Raw genomic sequence first — 20991 nt, 5'->3', positions numbered from 1 at the left:
TCTTTTATGGCATTAACCCTTTTCAAAGGTGTATTTTTGTTTTTCATGCCCATGTATCATCCCTTCAATTAGTCTTTAAGCTCCTTAAAGAGAGATTCACATCCAATTTATTCATTTGTTCATAGTTCAATAAAAAGTATAACACATGAGAGATGCTTAGTATGTTTACTGAATGAATGAATGAATGAATGAATGATGCCGAGGTCACTTTTTATGTAGAGTTTCTGCATGTAGACTGCAGATTATCTACCCTGTTTCTAAAGAGTAAGGGAAGGAGGATCTTTACAAACGTTGTTTGGATGAAACAAGGAGGGACCTGGCAAACCAGAGGTAGAAGAAATGCAAGGCAGGACAGAAGATTCAGCTGGGGGCTGGAAGAATGGTGAACAGTTGCTCAAGGGATTCAGAAATGATTGGCTGAAAATTTGGAGAGTAACTTAGAAAAAACCTTTTATTTTCCGGTTGTTAGCTAAGAAATACCGAACATTTACTAGGGAAGGAATGTTTTCTGAAAGTTGTGGGCTGACTGGTCGACAATGCATGAGGAAGAAGCATGTGGCTAGGGCAGATGGGAGAGTATAAGGGCAGGAATGAAGGCAGAGGAGGGACTGTGGGTGTGAGCTGAACAGAAGACCATGAATGAGAAAAAGAGAAGGTTGGTTGCATTGATATTGAAAAACAAACTAATGGCAATAGCCTTATGGTATGTACTCATGAGATATTAAGGAAAAATAATCTTCTCACAAATTAGCCCAGGTAGAAATTTTGGAAGATCAATTCTACTTCCAATTTCTTCATTAAAAATTGAAAAATAATTGAGAGAGGAGGAAAGCTTTCAGCCTTTGAGGTTTTCATACCACAGGGTCATTATCCTGAACTAATCTGCCACTGCTAAGACATAAATGCAGAAAAACGAGGTAACCCAAATCATGCAGCTCTTCTAAAAATAATATAGCAAAAATCCTTCATTTATGTCGTCAAACTGTTTGCTATAATTTGTACCTTGTTTTGTATACCTTAAATTTTCTATGTCAATTAAAAGCACAATTTATTCATTATATTATGTATTGCCCTCAGTTTACCCCTTACCTTTAGAAATACTTGGATAAATGTCCTCCTTGTTGGCTGTGTAACTAGCTCTAGAGTACAGATTCCTTTGGAACTTCTGAGTGTTCAGCACTTTCTTTCAATATGCATTATCCCCAGTTTACCAATCCCACAAAGACTAGGGGCCAGTGGAGCCTCACTTTACTGTGTGGGCTCCTGATTAGGTGAAGAAGCACTCAAATTATGTCACTATATTTATTAGTACTTTATACTAGCCTTACTGTTGTTAAAGCGTGCAGCCAATTTCTTTGGAATTAATATCTTCCAATTCTGTGCAGACCACTCTCTGGTCCCAAAATTATTTAAAGGCTCAATTCTCCTGGCATTACTTATGAAAAGTCTACTTAGAATAGCAAATATAAATGTGACTTTTCTCCACTACATAAAGCAACAAAAAGGTCTTCCAACTGCTTTTATATTTCAAGATAAATAATTGACTACATTTTATACTTAAGAGCCTTCTGGCTGGTCTTTAGGGATACTTCCAGGGACATAACTCTGTAGTTAATAAAGGCACTAGTGCTCCATAGATGAAAAATATGTCATGTTTAGTTCTTAACTGAAGTGAGAAGAAAGTTGGGCGTATTAAATAACACTCTGAGAATGAATGTATATACTTGTATTTCTCACACAGCAGACAAGTATAGACACCTGCATATAAACATGTATGGGTGTATGTAACCCACTCCCATTAATTTTACTACTTTTCACAAGCTACTCAAATTCTACCTTCATGGCCTGCCACCCAAATCTTCTGGTAGAAATATTTTTTCACATCTCCTTCCCTCCTACTTCTTTCCCCCCACACACTTATGGTATGTGCAGTTTCGCCAAACCCGTGTGAAGACAGTGGAACATTGATGGGATTGCTTTTCACAAGTGTGGGAATGAAAATCCTTCCCAATGAAAACATCTGTCTCTGTTCAAGTCATGCCCAGTTATCCCCCAAAAGAAATGTTCTGATTAACTTTTTTTTAAAGTCTTAAGATAGCAGTTTGTGTAGCAGATCTAATTAAGAAGTTTATGTAACAGATCTGCAGGGTTTTTTCCTTCTTCAACTGGGTTCTTTGAGCTCAGTTTGAGTGTTACTAGCTTTCGCTATGCAACGGCCAAGTGCTTCCCGTGCTGAAAATTATCAGCTTTTATGGGATACTATTGCTTCCTTAAAACAATGTGAGCAAGCAATGCAACATGCATTCATTCCGGTAAGGAAAATTTCCTTTTATTTTCCTAATTTTTTCCCTTTTACTTTTTCCTTTTATAGCTATAGATAAATGGCATGTATTATATGCATTTAAAGATATGGTATCTTCTCTGTAGCTTTTGTTTGGGATAAATATATCTCTGTCTTGCTCTGTATGAAGTCTGAATTCTTAATATGGCCAGACATTGATCAATGAGAAAGAGTAAACAGTAGTCCAAGCAAACTCATCATCTTGAAGAATAGTAGTTTCTAAAAGTAACATGTACTAAAGAAAGGGAGCAAGATTGCTATTTCTCATATTAATATTTGGCACAACTTGCAGTATGTACTTCTTGGCTGATTCTCTCAGAAATTCTTAGAATGGCTTTAATATCTTTTGCAGTGGGTTTGATACATAGATCAAGAATCTAAAAGTTAGTTCTTACATTTTGGTTATTTGTTCAAGTGAAATCCACATAAAATCTCTCTTGAAAAGCACGACTGTTCCTTTAGTAAAGCAGTGATGCACTCTTTAGAAACTTGTAAATGTAACTCATAGAAGTATATAGTCATATAGAATGAATTAATAAGTCTGTGTCCTTGTGATATATGTTACAGAAATAATGTTTGTGCTTATAATTATTTAACAAGAAGAGACAGGCTAGCTACAGTAGATAGGCTGAGATGAGGTAAATGGGACTTGGAAGAAGGGTTTTAAAATATTTGATTCTTTAATTGAATCTTCTTTGAAGGATCAAGAACAAAGAAATCTCTTAACAATTAGTCTCTGCTAAAGTGTATTTGGAATATCTTATGAAAAACATTATTTCTGACATAGAAACTCAAGAGACATGCCTCTATCAATAGTTGGACTAAATTTTTGAAATTCAAGTTATTCTCAACTGACTCAAGTTAGGTGCTATTATATTTTTTCTGTAACTTGGGAATCACCTAAGACTGCTACATTTAGAGTTTATCTCATAGAGTATTCTTTTCTAGTTGGACTTCTGTAGATGGATCTTAATTATTAAAGACATAAAACAATTTTTGTAGGCAATATAAAAACTAATGGTGAAAATCTCTATACAACAGATTGTTATAATTATTCTACATTAAACTAGAATCTGATATGTATAGTTTGCTTCTCCTGTCTTTATTAAATTCTTCTTTCTTTGTTTTATCAAGGAGAATATGATACTCTTTTTGAAGCTAGTATCACCTCCTTGTGAAGCTTTCTCTGGCCAGCCAGTTACTTTCTTCCTTCTTGGCTCTTTGCATGCAATTTATCACCTAACATTTTATTATACATGTTTTTTTCTCTGTCTCTTATAATGTCATTTCTTGGAGTGAAAGAGAAAATGAAAGTAAGTTGAAGGAAAAAACTAACATTTATTTACTTGTTTTCTTTTTGTCCTGTCTTGAATTCCCTGAATATGGGATGCTTCTATCTCCAGGGTCTAGCGCTGTGCATAGCACAGCAAAGAGTGTTTGGTGAGCACTTGAGAAATGAAATCAAATAGCAAATCTCCAGTTCTAGCATTTTCAGTTAGTACATGGCAGTTTTCATCAACAGTTTTGTCTATACTGACCTCATAAAAATATTTCTATTTAAATCCAACTGGAGAAAACCTTAAAACTTGACTAAAGCATTGAAATGGAGGTATGTTGGGAGCGGCAGTGTTTTGATGCAGGGAATAGACTCTTATTGGAAAAAATAGCCTTGGATGTAGTTCCCATAGTCCATGGACCACTCTTTCTTCCATTCTAGTGTCTGTTCTCAGTTTCCTGCACTGCACACATACACAGACATGTCCAGATTTTTTTTTTGAGGTTTGCTTCATTTTGAGTCCTCTAAATCATTTTAGAAGACATTAAGAATTTGTCAGTCTCTCAAACCTTCTCAAATTTTTTCCAAGTCTTGCATTAAATGTATCCTTATATCGTAATTTAATGAGGACTACTTTTAGAAAACATAACTGTTATTAAAATATTACTATCAGCTGGAGATAAATCTGTTTAAATTGAGCCTCAATTTTTTGTCAGAACGTGTAATTTAGATCTCAGAAAAAAGACTTTATTTATTTCATACTTTATGCACTTTTTAAACACAGTAAAAATGTATTTAATACATAAAAAAGGTACACACATATTTACACACACATATACCTACATGAATATATGGCATTCTGGCCTAATAATACCTTTCATTTTATTTGGAATATACAAATAAATTCTAAAAATACATATATTGGCCATGATGTATTAAGTATATTGAGGAAATGATGGCATATATTGATTTAACTAATTACCTCATTGAATGTAAACTTGATTCTTTATGAATTACTGGAAATTAATAATGTGTAGGAAATATAGACATATATTATGTAGCCATCTTAGGAAACCTGACCTGATGTTTCACCAGTAGGTAAATGTTGTTTTGTACATGTCCTATAAGTGTGTACTTCTAGAACATCATTAGAATGCAGAGCTACCTAGAAAGTCTAGACCATTTCTCAGACACACAATAAGCCATAGAAAGCAAAGAGTTTTTCAGTCATTGTACTTCTATGAGCTAAAAATAAACCTGACATAAAATCTCAAATTATAATATAATAAACCCCAGAGAATCAGCTCATATAGCCTAAAGTTTATCTTGGTGAAAGAAACTTAAAAGAGCTGATACTTGGATAGTCTAACTGTCCCAGATGGACTACACTAACAGGGAAATCAAACTATGAAGTCTTTAAAAACTCAACTTCTTGATCTCACATAACAGATCATGCCTTGTAATAATGAGGTGGAGTTCAAATCTGGAATCTCAAGTGAATTCATCTACTTGACCCAAGAACCCTGGATATAAAACAGCAACATAAAAGTCCCTTTTTCTTTAGCATAAGTGCCAGCTAATGTAAGTTGTAAATATTTATTGGATGGATGAAGGATAAAATGCTCTCTTTTGAGTCCTGTAAATGGGTTCCATCATTGGAGCTATGGGTGCATCCTTATAGACATTCAGTATTTTTGGTGTTCAGGCAAGTCAAAGATTTTGCTGTTTTATTATTCAAGTGAATGGGTATGCTTGTAAAAAAAACAATCCTATGATTAGTAGTTCTTTTCATACAGATGGACCTGTGTTTCCATTCATTATTAGTTCATTCACTTCACTCATATTTTATTAAGATCCTGCTATGTTCCAGGCATGGTCCTAGGTACAAGATAAAGACCTGAAGTTGCACTTCAACTTTTATGACACCCAGTCAATTTGGAAGAGACACTTCATTATCCCTTGCCCAAATGGTGCCCCACTGTTTCTTGCTGCAATGTACAAAGTTCATTTTTCTTATACTACTAGTCATCAGGTTTGAATTTTGTCTAATATGAATGTCACACAGCTTGCCAAGCAGTGGGAGAGATACTGAGATGATTCAGTTAGGAGGAGAACCCTGATGAAACCTATGTGGAATTTTGTTCATAAGGAATATTTTCAAATGGATACACAGATGATTCTAACACCAAATACTAAGTGTTAAGTGCCCTAAATACCCATAAATTACCCCAAGAATTAAGGAAGGGGATGAGTTTCACAGAAGGTTATCAGCTAGATTTTGAAGGTTAAGTAGAATATAAACATGCAGTGATGATGGAAGAAAAGAACACTGAAGTGGAGGGAACGGTAAAGGCACTTACTAATTGCATAAGCATGGTTCATTTTTCCATATGCTTTTTTATTCAACCAATATTTATTAACTACCTTATCAGAAAATTATGTAATAGGAGTGAGCATATAGCGATAAACAAGACAATCTTAAGCCTGCCCTGAGAACATTTATATTCTAGGGGAGGAGACAAACATGAAATAAACAATTACATATATATCTATATTGCACACTTTAATTCTATCCTGTGTAGTTCATAGCATTTCTCATACTTGCAACTGAATATTGTACGTGTGCATACACAGATACACATCTATTACCATAATAGTATAGCAGCTTCTGATATTTTTGCAAAGCCTCTACAAATAAAGTAAATGAAATAAAATATTCTTTCCCTAACATTTTGTAGTCTCAAAATACATGTTGATTTCCCTAGCAAACGATTAGTATGCCCTGTCTGACACATCCTGGGCTTGGTACTTGTAGAATAAAAGTGACCGTATTTGTGTTGGGTACTGTCCTAAGCACTCCACATATTATTTCACTCAATTCCATCAACAGCTTTCTGATGTCAGCACTATCATCTCCATTTTGCAAAGTTTACAGTGGCTAAGTGACTTTCCTGTGATCACATAGCTAGTTAATGGAAAGACCAGGTCTTGAAACTAGTTATGTGGCTCCAGAACTAATTTTCTTAATGGGTTCACTAGAGTAAGGAGAAAACCACTGGGACTAAAACAGTTGTGGTAGGAGCAGTAATCAAGGGATGGACAGACCAAAGTAGATACAGGAAGGTGGGAGTGATCCTTCTGCCTGGAATGGAAGGGAAAGATGATGAAGGATGATAACAAAGAAGAGAGAAGTCTCAAGATGGTTTTAAAATAAGGAAAGGAGATAAAAAAGGATGAAACAGTAGGTAAAAAGGCACTGAGGCATAAAAAGACAGTATGGAATGAGGGCTGGTTGTCAACTTCCCTGGTCTTCCTCTTTGAGCATCAGGGACAACAAGAGTAAGAGTAAGGCCATTCATTTAAAGTCAGGAATGCTTCAGGTCAATCAGAAAAGAATCACTGATTAAATCAGTCTCACAGTAAGGCACTGGAGCTTTTGAAGAGAATCTCTAGTGGAAAAGAGATGACTTTCAGACATCTGGCTTAATTACTCCTGCTAACATGTGGCCTGGCCTAGAGGTTAACACCTGTCTGTGCCTGGAAGTGCGGACATGTGCCTAGAGAAGCAGAGAAAGCTGATGCACGGGTAGAATAGAATGAAATAATTATAGAAAGAGAAAAGGAGATGAGAAACCACATGATCCCTAAGAAAGATGCTGAAAGAGGTGAGCCTGACAGGAACAGCGAGAAGCTGACAAAGACTTGCCTGTGGCTTCCTGGGTCCCTCAGAATTCCCACATCTTAGTTTCTACTCATCAGATGGTTAACCTGCTGTGCTCCCTGCCCTTTCAACTTGATAGTTCAGACTTTGCTTAAGCTACTGTATATGGCTTTCTGTTCTCTGCAACCAAAGAACCTTAGCTAAGACAGGGGCCAGTTAGTGGCTCGTGGTCCATGGACAGGATTCAGCCATACAAGAAAGGGAAAAACAAGAGCTAGAGGGAAGGCGAGCAAATCAGCTGAATACACTGGGCTTAAAGGGTGAAGGTCCATCATTCAAGACTTAATTTACATGACCTTCCACAAGGCTTCTCTTACACCTCATAACCAGATGATATGCCTTCTCCCTCATTATTTCAACCCTGATAATACACTCCCTGAAGAAATATAAGAGTAGAGAATATACTCATACACTGCTTTACTCTATTCTTCCTTATTTAATCATCACAATACCAACATAAAATGATTCTAATATTATCATCACATTGTAGATCAGTGGGCTCAGGTATCTTGTTTAATATCATATAGCTGGTAAGACTAGGAGAGAACCCAGGCCTTCTCAACCTCATCCCACCAGCCTTTCTTCTCACCCACCATGGTCCTTTGCCCCTATTTCTCTTGTGATACTGTTCTGCTTTGTATTACAGAAATTTAAGGGATTTATCTTATTTTTAAATGACACCATAAACTCCTGTCGGGCAAAACCATGTGCTTCTTCCTACTTTCTGCAGCTCCTTAACTATGATGTTTGCTAAATAAATCTACATGAGCTTATTAATACTTAAAATGTGAGAAGTTAGCAGCAATGGGATAAAATGGGAGAATAATCCTTCTTATCTGAAAGACCTCCTCAAAGCCTATCTCCTTGGCTCCAGTCTCACTTCTACAGACCCTGCTTCTGGTCCTGGATGTTGACTTTGAGACATCATAAGCTTAGGTCAGCTCTAAATAGGATTTGCTCAATGATGAGTTTCAGTCCTAGTTCATGGTGTTCCAAGTATGTTTTGTCCTTTCTGGATTCTAAATATTACTTGACTCATCATCCTCAATCATGTCAGATTCATTTCTCTGTTTCATTCCTCTCAGCCTCACTTCACATTTCTGTCTAGTAATACCCCAGTTTTTAGTCTATTTCCTCCTGAAGAATGTGAACAAGGCTATTAATGGAATTCCTATTAGTAAAGGTACAAAGATGAAACTTAATCTATAGAGATATTCAACTTAAGGGAAGAAAAATAACTACATCAGAAGTGACCTGGATAATTGCAAGAGCTTGGGACTGCATGAACATTTGCAGATTTATGGTAAAATGGAATGGAATAGTCACTTTTGTGTTTTTAACAAAAGGCAAGAACTTGTTATCTTTTTATCCTCCTGTCTTCTGCAGTTTGCATTTTCTTTGACTGCTGGCCTTGTGATTCCTGTGCATAGGCATTCTGAGTTCATGAAAAAGTAATGCCAGGTGCAGGATGCCTTATCATCCTGTTGCTCACTGTAAAATGTTTGTGTGGATTCATCACAATGAGTATCAGTGCAGATATACGTTACTGTACAACAGAGTAAAGCCCATCCTCTGACGCTCTCACTTTCCCCACCCACTCCAGAAACTGCAAAAATAAGACCCAAGACATTTTTTGTTACAGAATAGAAAACCAGGCAGTTGTTCAGAGCTAATAATAGCAGTCCTCCTCCAAGTAGTAAAACAAAACAAAAACACACACATAGCAAATCCTTGAAAACTTTAATGAGCTAATACTAGATATGTTGTACTTCTTTAAACTTCATTTAGATATTTTTACTTAGCAGGGAGATACTTAACAACAAAGGAGTTTCTAATTTTTATCTTGAAAATATATTGCTTTTTACTATTGCTGCTGCTGAGACTTTCGTTATGCTGCTACTACTGTCTTCCTTATATTGCTCTATCTTGTTATAATTTTCAAAGCATTGCAAATAATATTATTGGTCTTTGAACCTTAGCAAGGTAGGCAAGGCAAATTTTAACATCTCCCTATTATTTATAAGGAAGTTAAAAGTGAAAGAGTTGAAATGGCTGGAATTAGAAGTGGCTAAGGAGTAAGACTTAACCTAGCAGGACTATAAGCTCAATTGAGTGTTCTTTTGGTTAAATCCAGAGTTTTAGCTACTTTGAAAAACCTAGGTTCAGAATCCTGGCTTAACTTTTGACCTCAGATTCATTCTCGGTAGAATTAGATATTATACGGATCTTTTAAAGCTTGTTCATGGTTTAAATGAGATAATGTGAGTTAAACCCTTAGCACAATATCTAACCAAAGAAGGGTTGCCATTATTAATGTTGCTAATTTTTTAATATTTTCCTAATAAATCCTTTTACAAATTGCATAGGTCTTTTAAATATGATTTGCTTCTCAAAGAAACACATTAGGTTGATAAATAATAAGTTATAATCTTCATTTATATATGAATAGAAAATTTAGAGACATTAAACTAATTGGATAAAATGATAATATAGGTAAGGGGAAAGTTCTTAAATCTCAGTCAGATGACCCATATCCTCAACTCCTTTTATTACTTTTTTTTATATTCAAAATTAGGTTAATATTAAAATCAGGAATTATCCAATCCTTAGCGAGAGGTGGATATAAACTTAGAAATAATTTAGAGAGCAAGTGACCTGACCAAGTTCTAGTGACACACAGCTGTAGGCACCTCATCCGCTTACTACGAGTACAAGACTAGCAGATGCTCACCCTGGAACATAAAAACATACCATGCACATGTTTTTGTTGAATTAGAATGGGTGAGGAAGGATCATAAAATTCAAGGTCGCAAACACTATATTCATAAGAAAGCTATCACTTTTCCAGTTGGTTAAGGAAATCATTTATAAAACCAGTGAAGTTTCTAGTGTGTCTGAGTTGGCAGTTTCAATGGATAAAGTGGTCTAGGAGTAAAGAGGAGAGTCAGCTGGGAACCACCATTTTGCCCTCTACTTGGTGACAGAGTCCCCAGGCACCGTAAAACAACCTCCTGTATGCCTTATTTCTTTCATGTTTCTCTCTTACTGTTTCCCTCTCCTGTAGCTTACATTTCCAGAGAACACTCCTCCATCTTCACTCTGAAACAATTGTAGCATTATCCAGAGCCCAGAAGGAGGTAAACTGGCAGGCAGAACCCTTGCTTTAGAGAGCAACTAGGGGTAAGGGAGCCATCGGAAAACTGAGAAACCAAGGATGACACAGCCATTGCCACTCTGGGAAGCTAGGACAGCTGTGGGGCCAGGAACTGGTTGGCATTTTAGACCTAGAGATTTGTAGGCTCTTTGCCGTGGAACAAAGAGTTCATTGCCTGGTTGATGACAATATACAAACACATCTGCAGAATATGTTCTTTGGCATCAGCCAATGCTAGCATTAGTTAGCCAGCTTCTATTTTTCTAGTCCTCATTCACTTCTTTTCTTTTAATCTATTCTTTCTCTGTGTTCTTCCCCAATGAAAATAATTCTAAATATAATATTAATTTTGAAGACAAAATAGGTAAAGGGGAGATTAATAGACTTATAGATATCAGAATTGAAAATAAGAGAAATTGAACTAAAGTGTTTCTATTTTGTTCCTTCTGTACCCAACTCAAGTGCCATGTTTCAGAGGCAAGTATTGAAATATCTTCCAATCTAACATGGACATGAACATATTATAGATTACTAATGATAAAACAGTAAACCCAACTCATATATATGCTGTCTCTCTCCCTAACATTTCCTGTAATACAAAAAAAAAATCTGAATAGGTGTTTAGAAAATAGAGAAAGGCAAGAATGGAAGAAAGAGTGCGGTGATACTACTTTGTTTCACTTCAAATCTTTGAGTTTCTAATATGGAAGAGAATTCTTTACCATCAACTGCATGATCTTGAGGTCAGAAAATTAACTTATTCACAAGAAAAACAAAATACAGACTATAAACATAAAGCAAATGATCATAAGTGGATTTTGAGCTACCTTTTCTAAGCTGTGCAGGACATCATCCTTTGATCAATTCATTAAAAGCCACTTTATATCATTCATTTATTTTTCCAATTTGACTTGCGTCTTATTTCACTATGGCTTTCTTTTATTTTTTAAGAGTAACTTTTATACATTTATTTATTTTTGAGAGACAGAGAGAGACACAATGTGAACCGGGGAGGGACAGAGAGGGAAACAAAGAATCCAAAGCAAGCTCCAGGCTTTGAGCTAGCAGTCAGCACAGAGCCAATGCGGGGCTGGAACCCATGGACCGTGAGATCATGACCTGAGCCGAAGTCGGACGCTCAACTGACTGAGCCACCCAGGCACCCTCACTATGACTTTCTTAACATCATATCATTCAACTTTCTGTACCTAAATGATAAAAGCAGAGATAATTGTTATCCAGAAGAAGATTTGTATAGCATCCCTGCTCTCTTTCTAGTATTTCCTACCAAAATTTATGATAAATGAAATCAGATCCTTGATGAGACATAAACTTTTAGAGGTCATTCATTTCACTCTTCATTCCTCAAATATAGAAATAAATGGAGAGGCTCCGTGAACTGCCTCTTCACCTTGTGTTACTGAATTTATTGGGTCTAAAATTTCATTCTCCTGATCCCCTGACCAGCTATATTTATGCCAGTTACATAACCCCTCAACTGGATGTGGTTACTTCCAGAAAGATAAAGAGCCTGACTTTTGATAGCCATGCAAGAACTACCTGAGATGTTATGTTGACCCCATTTTAAATAACTTCAGACATTCTTATATTTAAAAGGTAGATAGAAAGTAGAGAGTTAGATAGTTTAAAAACTACATGACCTTTTTAAGATAAAACATGAGACTTCAAATGAATGTTTAGTTTGGGTGAATATTTTTTAAAGTTTACTTATTTGTTTTGAGAGAGAGAGGGCAGAGACCAGAATCCTAAGCAGGCTCCATGCAGAGCCTGACATAGGGCTCAAACCCACAAACTGTGAGATCACAAGCCAAGATCAAGAGTTGTACGCTTAATTGTCTGAGCTACGCAGGAACTTCTTGGGTGAATCTTTTGAGATAGGTCTTCACATTCATATGAAAAATTTACCAAGCTCTTGCGAATGCCAGTTGCTTTTTTCATGACCTTTGAGTGTTTCGCTTTTCATCAAATCCCATGCTTCCTTCTGCCATCCCAACTTCTGAAATGTACACTTGGTTATAAGTTAGAGCATGAAACACTTCCAGTACTACCTTCTTTACTCAACACAGAGTAGCATTACAACAGACATTACAGTCAGGATTTGGAATCAAGAAGAGTGACCTTTTGGAAAGTTTGAACAACATATGCAAAAGAATAAAACTGGACCACATCATACACAAAAATCAATTCAAAATGAATTAAAGACCTAGATGTGAGACCCTGAATCATAAAAATCCTAGAAGAAAACACAGGCAGTAACATTTTTTTACATCACCCATAGCAACTTCTTTCTAGAAATATCTGTGGGGGTAAGGGAGACAAAACCAAAAATAAATAATTGGGACTGCCACCAAATACAAAGCTCCTGCACAGGTAAAGAAACAATCAACAAAACTAAAAGGCAACCTATGGGGCAAGAGAAGATATTTGCAAATGACATATCTGATAAAGGGTTAGTATCCAAAATATATAACTCAACATCCCCCAAAATGACATATCTGATAAAGGGTTAGTATCCAAAATATATAGGGAACTGATATAACTCAACATCCCCCAAAATTATCCAATAAAAAATGGGCAGAAGACATGAACAGTCATTTCTCTAAATAAAACATCCAGATAGCTAACAGACACATAAAAAGATGTTCATCATCACTTATCATCAGAGAAATACGAATTAAAACTATAATGAGGTATCACATCACACTTGTCAAAATGAATAGAATCAAAAACACAAGAAACAAGAGGTGTTGTTGAGAATATGGAGAAAAAAGAATACTTAGGCACCATTGATGAGAGTATGAACTGGTGAAGCCACTGTGGAAGATAGTATGGAGGTTCATCAAAAAGTTAAAAAATAGAACTACCTTATGATCCAACAATTGCACTACTGGGCATTAATGCAAAAAAAATCTAGAACACTAATTCAAAAGCAAACATGCACCCCTATATTTACAGTGGCATTATTTACATGAGTCAATATATGAAGGCAGTCTAAGTATCCATCAATTGATGAATAGATAAAGAAGATGTGGCATATATTTATCAGCTATATTATTCAGGCATAAAAAAGAATGAAATCTTGGCATTTGCAGTAACATGAATGGAACAGAAGTATGATGCTAGGAAAAATAAGTCAGATAAAGACAAATACCATATGATTTCACTTGTATGTTGAATTTAAGAAACAAAACAAGCAAGCAAAGGGGTAAAAGAGACAGAGAAAGCAAGAAGCAGACTCTTTTTTTTTTAAGTTTATTTATTTTGGGAGAGAGAACAATCACGCAAGAGCACGTGTGTGAATTGGGGAGGGGCAGAGAGAGAGAAAAATCTCAAGAAAACTCTGAGTTGTCAGCATGGAGCCTGACAAGGGGCTTGATCTCGAAAACCCTGAGTTCAGGACCTGAAGCTGAAATCAAGACTCAGACTATTAACTGACTGAGCCACCCAGATATCCCAACAGACGCTATTAATTATAGTGAACAAATTGATGGTTACCAGAGGGGAGGGGAGTGGGGGTTGGGTGAAATAGGTGATGGGGATTAACAAGTACACTTGTCATGATGAGCACAGAGAATTGTATGTATGGAATTGTTGAATCACTATATAACACTGTACGTTAACTAACATTAAACTAAAAACTTAAAATGTAAAAACAAAGAGTGAGTCTTGGTTTCACTAGTTATTACTCTAGTTATCTTGAAAAAATTGTATTACAGGCTCATGCCTCACTTTTCTTTTTATCTGTATAATGAGCATAATTATAGCATGTAATTCATAGGCTTGTTATTAGCAATAGAAAACAATGAATATAAATGACCAGCATGTGTTAGGTCTAGAAGAGTCTTTCTGTTTCTTACTTTCCTTAATTTACATGGCATGTTTCAGAATAACATAGTCTATAGCATGGCAAGTTCCAGGTGCTCACATCCACGGCATCAGTGTGGTGCAAGAGTAGTCACCAGTTGGCACTGTGAAGTTACCCCTTTCCACCCATTTAACCTAATCTGTTACCTCATGGGTTTCTCATGAGTCTTATCTCTTGTTACTGTGACTCTAGTTTCAAAGGTCTAAACACCTGTTAACAAACACCTTGAGTATATTGTATGTAAAGCATTGATGGGAATGTAGGTGGGAAAGGCTAGTAAAGAAATGAAATAGGGTCCTTTCCTCAAAACAATTATAATTTCAGCAAAGAGATGCAAATATTACATCTTAATATTCATTAAGAATACCAGGGCTTAGGGGCACCTGGATGGCTAAGTTGATTGAGCATCCCAACTCTGGCTCAGGTCATGATATCATGGTTTGTGATTTGAGCCCCAAATTAGGCTTGCTGCTATCAGGACAGAGCCCACTTTGGATCCTCTGTCTTCCTCTCTTTCTGACCCTACCCTTCTCATGTTTTCTCTCTGTCTCTCTCTCTCTCTCTCTTAAAAATAAACAAAACATTAAGAAAAGAACATCAAGGCTTAGTGCTTTCACATAATTCCTTTCCTTTAACATTCATAATTCAGTGTAAACTGAAGTAACAACTAATGAATGCTTTAAAATTTGGGGGAGGAGGACAGGATGGAGATAGATTGAAACCTGCTGTAAGGATTGAGGGAACTCTCATAGAGAGTCTAGGGCTTTAGTCCTTGAAGGATGGATAGAATTTGGTTAGGTAAATAAGAGAGGGACCATGATTGATTCATGACATAAGAGCCGGAAGAAATGTAAACAGTACCTTATGGTAGACATAGCAAGATGTGTCTTTGAAGTAGTAAGAATCTTGGCTTGATGGAAAGAAAGTAGAGGGAAGGGAGTAAATAATATCCATTTGTTGATCACCTACTATATCCAAGACCTTGATCCATGTACTGAAGAAAAAACTAGCCCCACCTCAGCCTGATGAACCAGACTGACAGTTTGCTTAGAATTCTGGTACCTAAGTGTTGAAAATATAACTGTGCTGCTAAGACTATAGCTCTTTGGTGGCTTAGCAAAAAGGAGCAGATGGTATCCACATGGATCTTTCCAGGAATAGCACCACATGGAGTGAATCAGTGAATTAAGTATGTATGGTTATATGGCATGGGGCACATTGACTAAACCACATTTGAGATCTGAGCTAATGACTCCATTTTTCATGCAATCTCCAGAGAGCATTTGTATAAATAAAGCAGTTAGTTTTGTAAATGCTCATTGTGGGTCCGTGGGATTTGTGGCATCATGGACTAATGTACAAAAGCAAGGGACTTAGAGTCAAAGGACCTGGGTTTGAATTCCAGCTTTGCTCCCCTCTAGCTGTCTGATGTTGGGAATTTCACTGAGTCACTCTACACCTCAGTTTACTTAACTATAAACAAAGGAAAATTCCACCAGTCCCTCTGAGTTCTGTGAGGAGTAAACAAGAAAACACAGATAAAAAGCTTATCATGCTTGCCTGGCACACAATGGGTATTTGCTCAATCAATGTTCCCTTCCTTCTTTCTGTGGAAATTAAATGATCTAATGTATATAAACAAACTCTGTAAATGATAAAGCATGGTATTAGTGGTCAGTGTAATATAGTTATCCATTTGCATTTCAGTGATGATCTCAAGTTTGGGTGAGTCATTTAATTTTTCCTTTTATACTAAGTGCAAAGAAATACGTAGCTGGGTTGCTGCATGGAGGTCTGAAGAGTCCTCATAACTAGTAGTTCAAGCAGTTTTTACCACTTATTCCAAGTGGAAGTAATTCTAGAAAAGAACATGAAAGAAAGTGTCTTTGGTTCTAAGATCTCCACTCTCTGTGTGTCTCTCTGTGGGCTACCCCAGCTTTTCTGTACCAGGGATGGAGATACTTGACTCAGCTTAACTGAGGTCTTTAGAATAGCATTTATTTTCTGCAGAGTATTACTCTACCTTGTATTTTAAAGGAAGATCAAGCAGGCATGTTTACACTTGAATCCAAAGAGATGCAATACTAATGGTGAATTTTCAAAGCCCAGTGAGGGAAGTTGTGTTAACTAGAACAGACATCTGGAGACTCATCAAATTTTAATATAGAGTAGAAGCAAGTGTTTTGCAGTTGTGAAGAGTTACCCACATAGGAACTGGACTTCCAGGTTTGAATCTACGCCTAGCAATCACCAGCTGAACGACCTTGGGCAAGTTAGTTAATATCTCTGTGCCTCAGTTTTCTGTAAAGTGAGGATAATGTTATTTTTATTATTAAAACAGTTCTGGAAAGAAGGGATAAATTGATTTCAGGCCAAACATGAGTCTGTCATTTTTTTTCTTACAGTGTTCTGAGCTAGGCTGATTGTAAGCTGGTAGGTAGCCATCTGCATTCTGTTATGTGTTAAGCAGAGGAGCCAAGGTTTTTTAACTTCCTTCAAGGTTGCCCCCAGAGATATCCTGCCTTAGTCATTAACCTGCAAGTTAAGCATTGCCTAGCTATGCCTCAGGCACTCATACTGTTCAGTCACCCACCCTTGTGATATTGCCTCAGTGTCCTCACTTGTATATATGTGGGGGTGGGGATGTCACTGAAGGATAAGGGCAAGCCAGAGTGATAATATTGATGCTACTATTGGTAATGACTTGGAACTATATTGGATCAAGCTGCATGCCCCTGGCTTATCTTGTGGAAAGAGAATAGGAAAAGGAGAAGAAAATCCAGGAAAGCAAAGAATAACCACATTAATAAATAATATAAACTTACATCTATAGAGTTTCTCTCTTCACTTCACATGCGTTATCTCTCCAGCTAATTTCTTGTGAAATAGGTTAACTGGAAAATGATGTTGTCCCATTTTTTAAGTGGGGGTTTGAAAGAGATTAAGGGACTTAGAAACCCTCTGAGAATTGGGGAATTGAATCTCAGTCAGTACAGTAAGAAATTTCTCTTCAGACAGTAAAGGAGCAACTAACAAACATACAGGGCAGGAAATAACTGGATTTTCAATATGTAGCCTGGAAAAATTCAGCAGAGGGAATCAGTAGATGTTAGTGGTTATCAACATGAGTTCTGGGGCTGTAAAGACATGGGTCTGAAACCTGGTTGTAGTCCTTTTACGCTTGAGATCTTAGGCAGGTGACTTATCCACTTTGAGCCAGCCAGCCTGCCTCCTTCCTTCCTTCCTTTCTTCCTTCCTTCCTCCCTCCCTCTCTCACTCCCTTTTTTCTTTCCTTCTCTCCTTCCTTACTTTAAATGGGAACAATGAAGAGATCCTGGGTGGCTCAGATGGTGGAGCCGCATCCAACTTCAGCTCAGGTCATGATTTTGAGGTTCACGAGTCTGAGCCTGGGTCAGACTCTGCTGACTGCTCAGAGCCTGGAGCCTGCTTCAGATTCTATGTCTCTCTTTCTCTCTCAAAAATAAATGAACATTTAATAGGGTGCCTGGGTGGCTCAGTCAATTAGGTGTCCAACTTTGACTCAGGTCATGATCTCACAGCTCACGAGTTCAAGCCCCACATTGGGCTCTGTGATGACAGCTCAACACCCACAACCTGCTTGGAATTCTGTGTCTCCCTCTCTTTCTGCCCCTTCCCCACTTGCACTCTATTCCTCCTCCCTCTGAAAAATGAATAAAAATTAAACAAAGAGATGCTTCAAAAATAAATGAATATTTTAAAAATAATAAAAAATAAGTGGGAATAATGATATTTTCCTTAACACATTTTGAGAAGTAAATGCACTGATGAATCTTAAGTATTTACCACAGTCCCTGCAACATTATAGCCTTTAAATAAATCCTTAACAATTTATTCTTGTTATTACTATTATTATCCTGTCTTTAGTTTCCATATTAAATAATTGTTAGATCTGGGACATGCCACTAGGAAATGTGTCCATTTCCATATTTATAGAGTGAAAGGATAGAATTAAGTGATCCTTAAGGTCCCAGCTCCAAAGGTTTACAATTCTAAAGTGGGTATGTTTCTTAAATTTTGTTTCTCCCTCATACAATCATCAATATGTCTTTAATCAGTTATTTACCAAAAATTTTCTTTGGAGCTTACTCAAAACATCCAGATTCAGTAGCCTAGCTATGCCTGACTATATTTCCCAAACTAATGCTAACATTCAAATCACCTTTGGTTTTCACTAGATTGGCTGGGAGAGCAGTCCCCAAAAGCAATTCATCTTTGCAATGATAAAAAAGGCAAGCAGCTTGCTAGAGTTCTGCCATTAGACTGACACTTATTACCTTCTCCTAAGCCATGCCTCCTGCAGGCCTGTATACATGAGGTGACAGGGCCCCTGTAACTGGGCCAACGTGAGGAGGAGAAGTCTCTGCCATCATCCAGGATTAGGTGGATATATCTAACTTTACTTTGAGCTGGCCTCTGACCTGTTAGTGAGCAGCAGAAGTTAGAATCCAAAGAGTTCTTATAAATTCCAATTCTATTCCGAAAGGCAGTAGAGTGAAATTGTCAAGAGTATGGACTTGAGGATAGACTGTCTAGGTTTGAAGATGGTATATTTACCGTATTACGTCTGACTTTGGGAAAATTACTGAAACTCTACTTCTTCACTTGTGAATAGAGGATAATGATACTTGACTCATTGGACTATGTGAAGATTAAGTAAATTATATAAATAAGTGCTATATAAATGCTTGACTTTCTTATTATCCACCCCAGTGTTAATATATAGAGGATCTGGCTGTGGCTTGGTCATGACACCATAAGATTTCAGTTAATGATAATACTCCGGGGCAATTGCAGGTTCTTGGTAAATCAGTCCTTCAAGAAGGAGAATTGACCCTACCAACACCTAAAGATGTGAGTCTCAATAGATTGTGAGAAAGAAGAAGGAGGAAAGAGGTTTCATTGCTAGCAGAGAATTAGATGCAAGAAATTGAGGAAGAAGTCTCCCTTACTCCAAGCACATCACACTTTTAATTTCCAGAATGGGCCAACATGGTGGAGGGTTCAGGATAAAACCTGAAACAAAGTAATGTTATCCTGAGTTCAGTCTTTAGCATACTAATTCAGGGCTAAATGTTAAGATAGCTCATTTCAGACCCGATGTGGGTAATAACTCCAATATTCTACCTCCCTGGTTAGAATTAGGACACGGTCTGATTGGAGCTCAGCCTAATAATAATTAGCTACTGATTTAAGCTAGCTAACATTTACTTTAAGTTTGGGTATCTTTAACTTTCTCAGGAAAATCATATATAGAAATGGACTCATTTAAAAACTTTCAGTAGGTTCCATTTTGTTTCAAGTTGTCATGCCACACCTATATGAAAGTCATTTATAGGACTCATGTTAGTTCTTGCCCACTGAGGAGCCTAGTCCTTTTAAGAAGATGAACCAGAGATACTGGGCCCTAAAAGCAGCTCTGTGTTGTTCTTGCCATGTTTTACTTCCTGTTTGATTTAGGTTGACAACTATCTGCCTTCAACCTGAATGTCCCAGGTCATTTGAAATCCCCGCACAATTCCTAGCCCCACCACTGTTACTGTTCAGTTCTGATGTATTTAGGTCCCTTGACTGTGTGGATCTCTCTTCTTTTCTCCTTTGTTTCTTAAAAGTGTAAGTATAAGCCTGGATTCAGGCTTGTGACCTTCTCACTGGCTAGCTCACTTGGGACCTTCTGTTCTTGTCAGACCTAAGCTTCCCAAAGTGTGTTGTTTTATGGACTGGCTGTTGCATCTTCCCTGCTTACACTTTGCTTGAAAGGGCTTCCTGACTGTAGCTGCCCTGAACACCTGCCCAGCTATGTCAGAGGTACTTCTCAGATCTGGCACTTAACAAATATCTAGAAAAAACCACATCGATCAGAATCAATGAACTCCTTTAAAAATTTGCATTAATGGTGTCAGATTCTTTATTAGTTAAATTTCTTAATGGCAAGGAGCAGTGGTTTATCTTTTACTAGGATAAGCAAAGTTATTGATGCAATATAGAGGTATTTGGGTATCCTATGGAACTCAAAGAGAGGAGAGTGGCTGGAATTCATGAATAACTTGATCTAACAACTTAAAATTTTCAGTATTGTCTGTATGTTTTTGGCTTCTCTACAATTAACTTTATGCTTCTCTCTTGCTGTAAACTGGCTTTCTCCACATAGGAGAGAATGTAATATAAAATTCAAAACATTTATATCTCATATTTTGGGTCACCTAAGAGAGATTGGTTTTTTAATCCTTAATAGTTTCAAAAATCCTTTACTAGATTTATATAAAGACAAACCTTGAAACTTCTCATTAAAAGATTTTTGTCAGGGGCACCTGGTGGCTCAGTTAGCTGATCATCTGACTCTTGATTTCTGCCCAGGTCACAATCCCAGGGTCATGGGATTGAGCCCAGCATCTGGCTCTGTAATGAACAAGGAGCCTGCTTAAGATTCTCTGTCTCTGTGTCTGTCTGTCTCTCTCTCTCTCACTTCCTGTGCCCTTCTCCCCTGCTCATGTTCTCTCTCTCTCTAAGTAAAAATAAATTAAGTTAAAAATAAAAATAAATTTAAAAAAATTTTTTCATATTTGTTAAAAAA

The 20991-nt window shown here is 36.9% G+C and overlaps 1 protein-coding gene across 8 annotated transcripts in view; it reads left to right on the top strand.

Moving 5' to 3' along the window:
• The window catches only part of DLG2 (discs large MAGUK scaffold protein 2), a 1964578-nt gene that overhangs the window by 1243417 nt on the left and 700170 nt on the right, over positions 1 to 20991 (top strand). For 2 of the 8 annotated variants that reach the window (XM_029956386.1, XM_029956383.1), the window contains exon 1: positions 2208 to 2312. The exons of the other annotated variants lie outside the window; for them this stretch is intronic. In XM_029956386.1, the coding sequence (XP_029812246.1) occupies positions 2208 to 2312 (105 nt within the window). Of the gene's footprint in view, positions 1 to 2207; positions 2313 to 20991 lie in introns of those variants that run through there. 8 annotated transcript variants of the gene reach the window in all.

This window comes from Suricata suricatta, chromosome 11 (assembly GCF_006229205.1).
Source record: "Suricata suricatta isolate VVHF042 chromosome 11, meerkat_22Aug2017_6uvM2_HiC, whole genome shotgun sequence".
In the NCBI taxonomy this organism is placed as follows: Eukaryota; Metazoa; Chordata; class Mammalia; order Carnivora; family Herpestidae; genus Suricata; species Suricata suricatta.
This window is presented reverse-complemented; position numbering and strand designations above follow the sequence as displayed.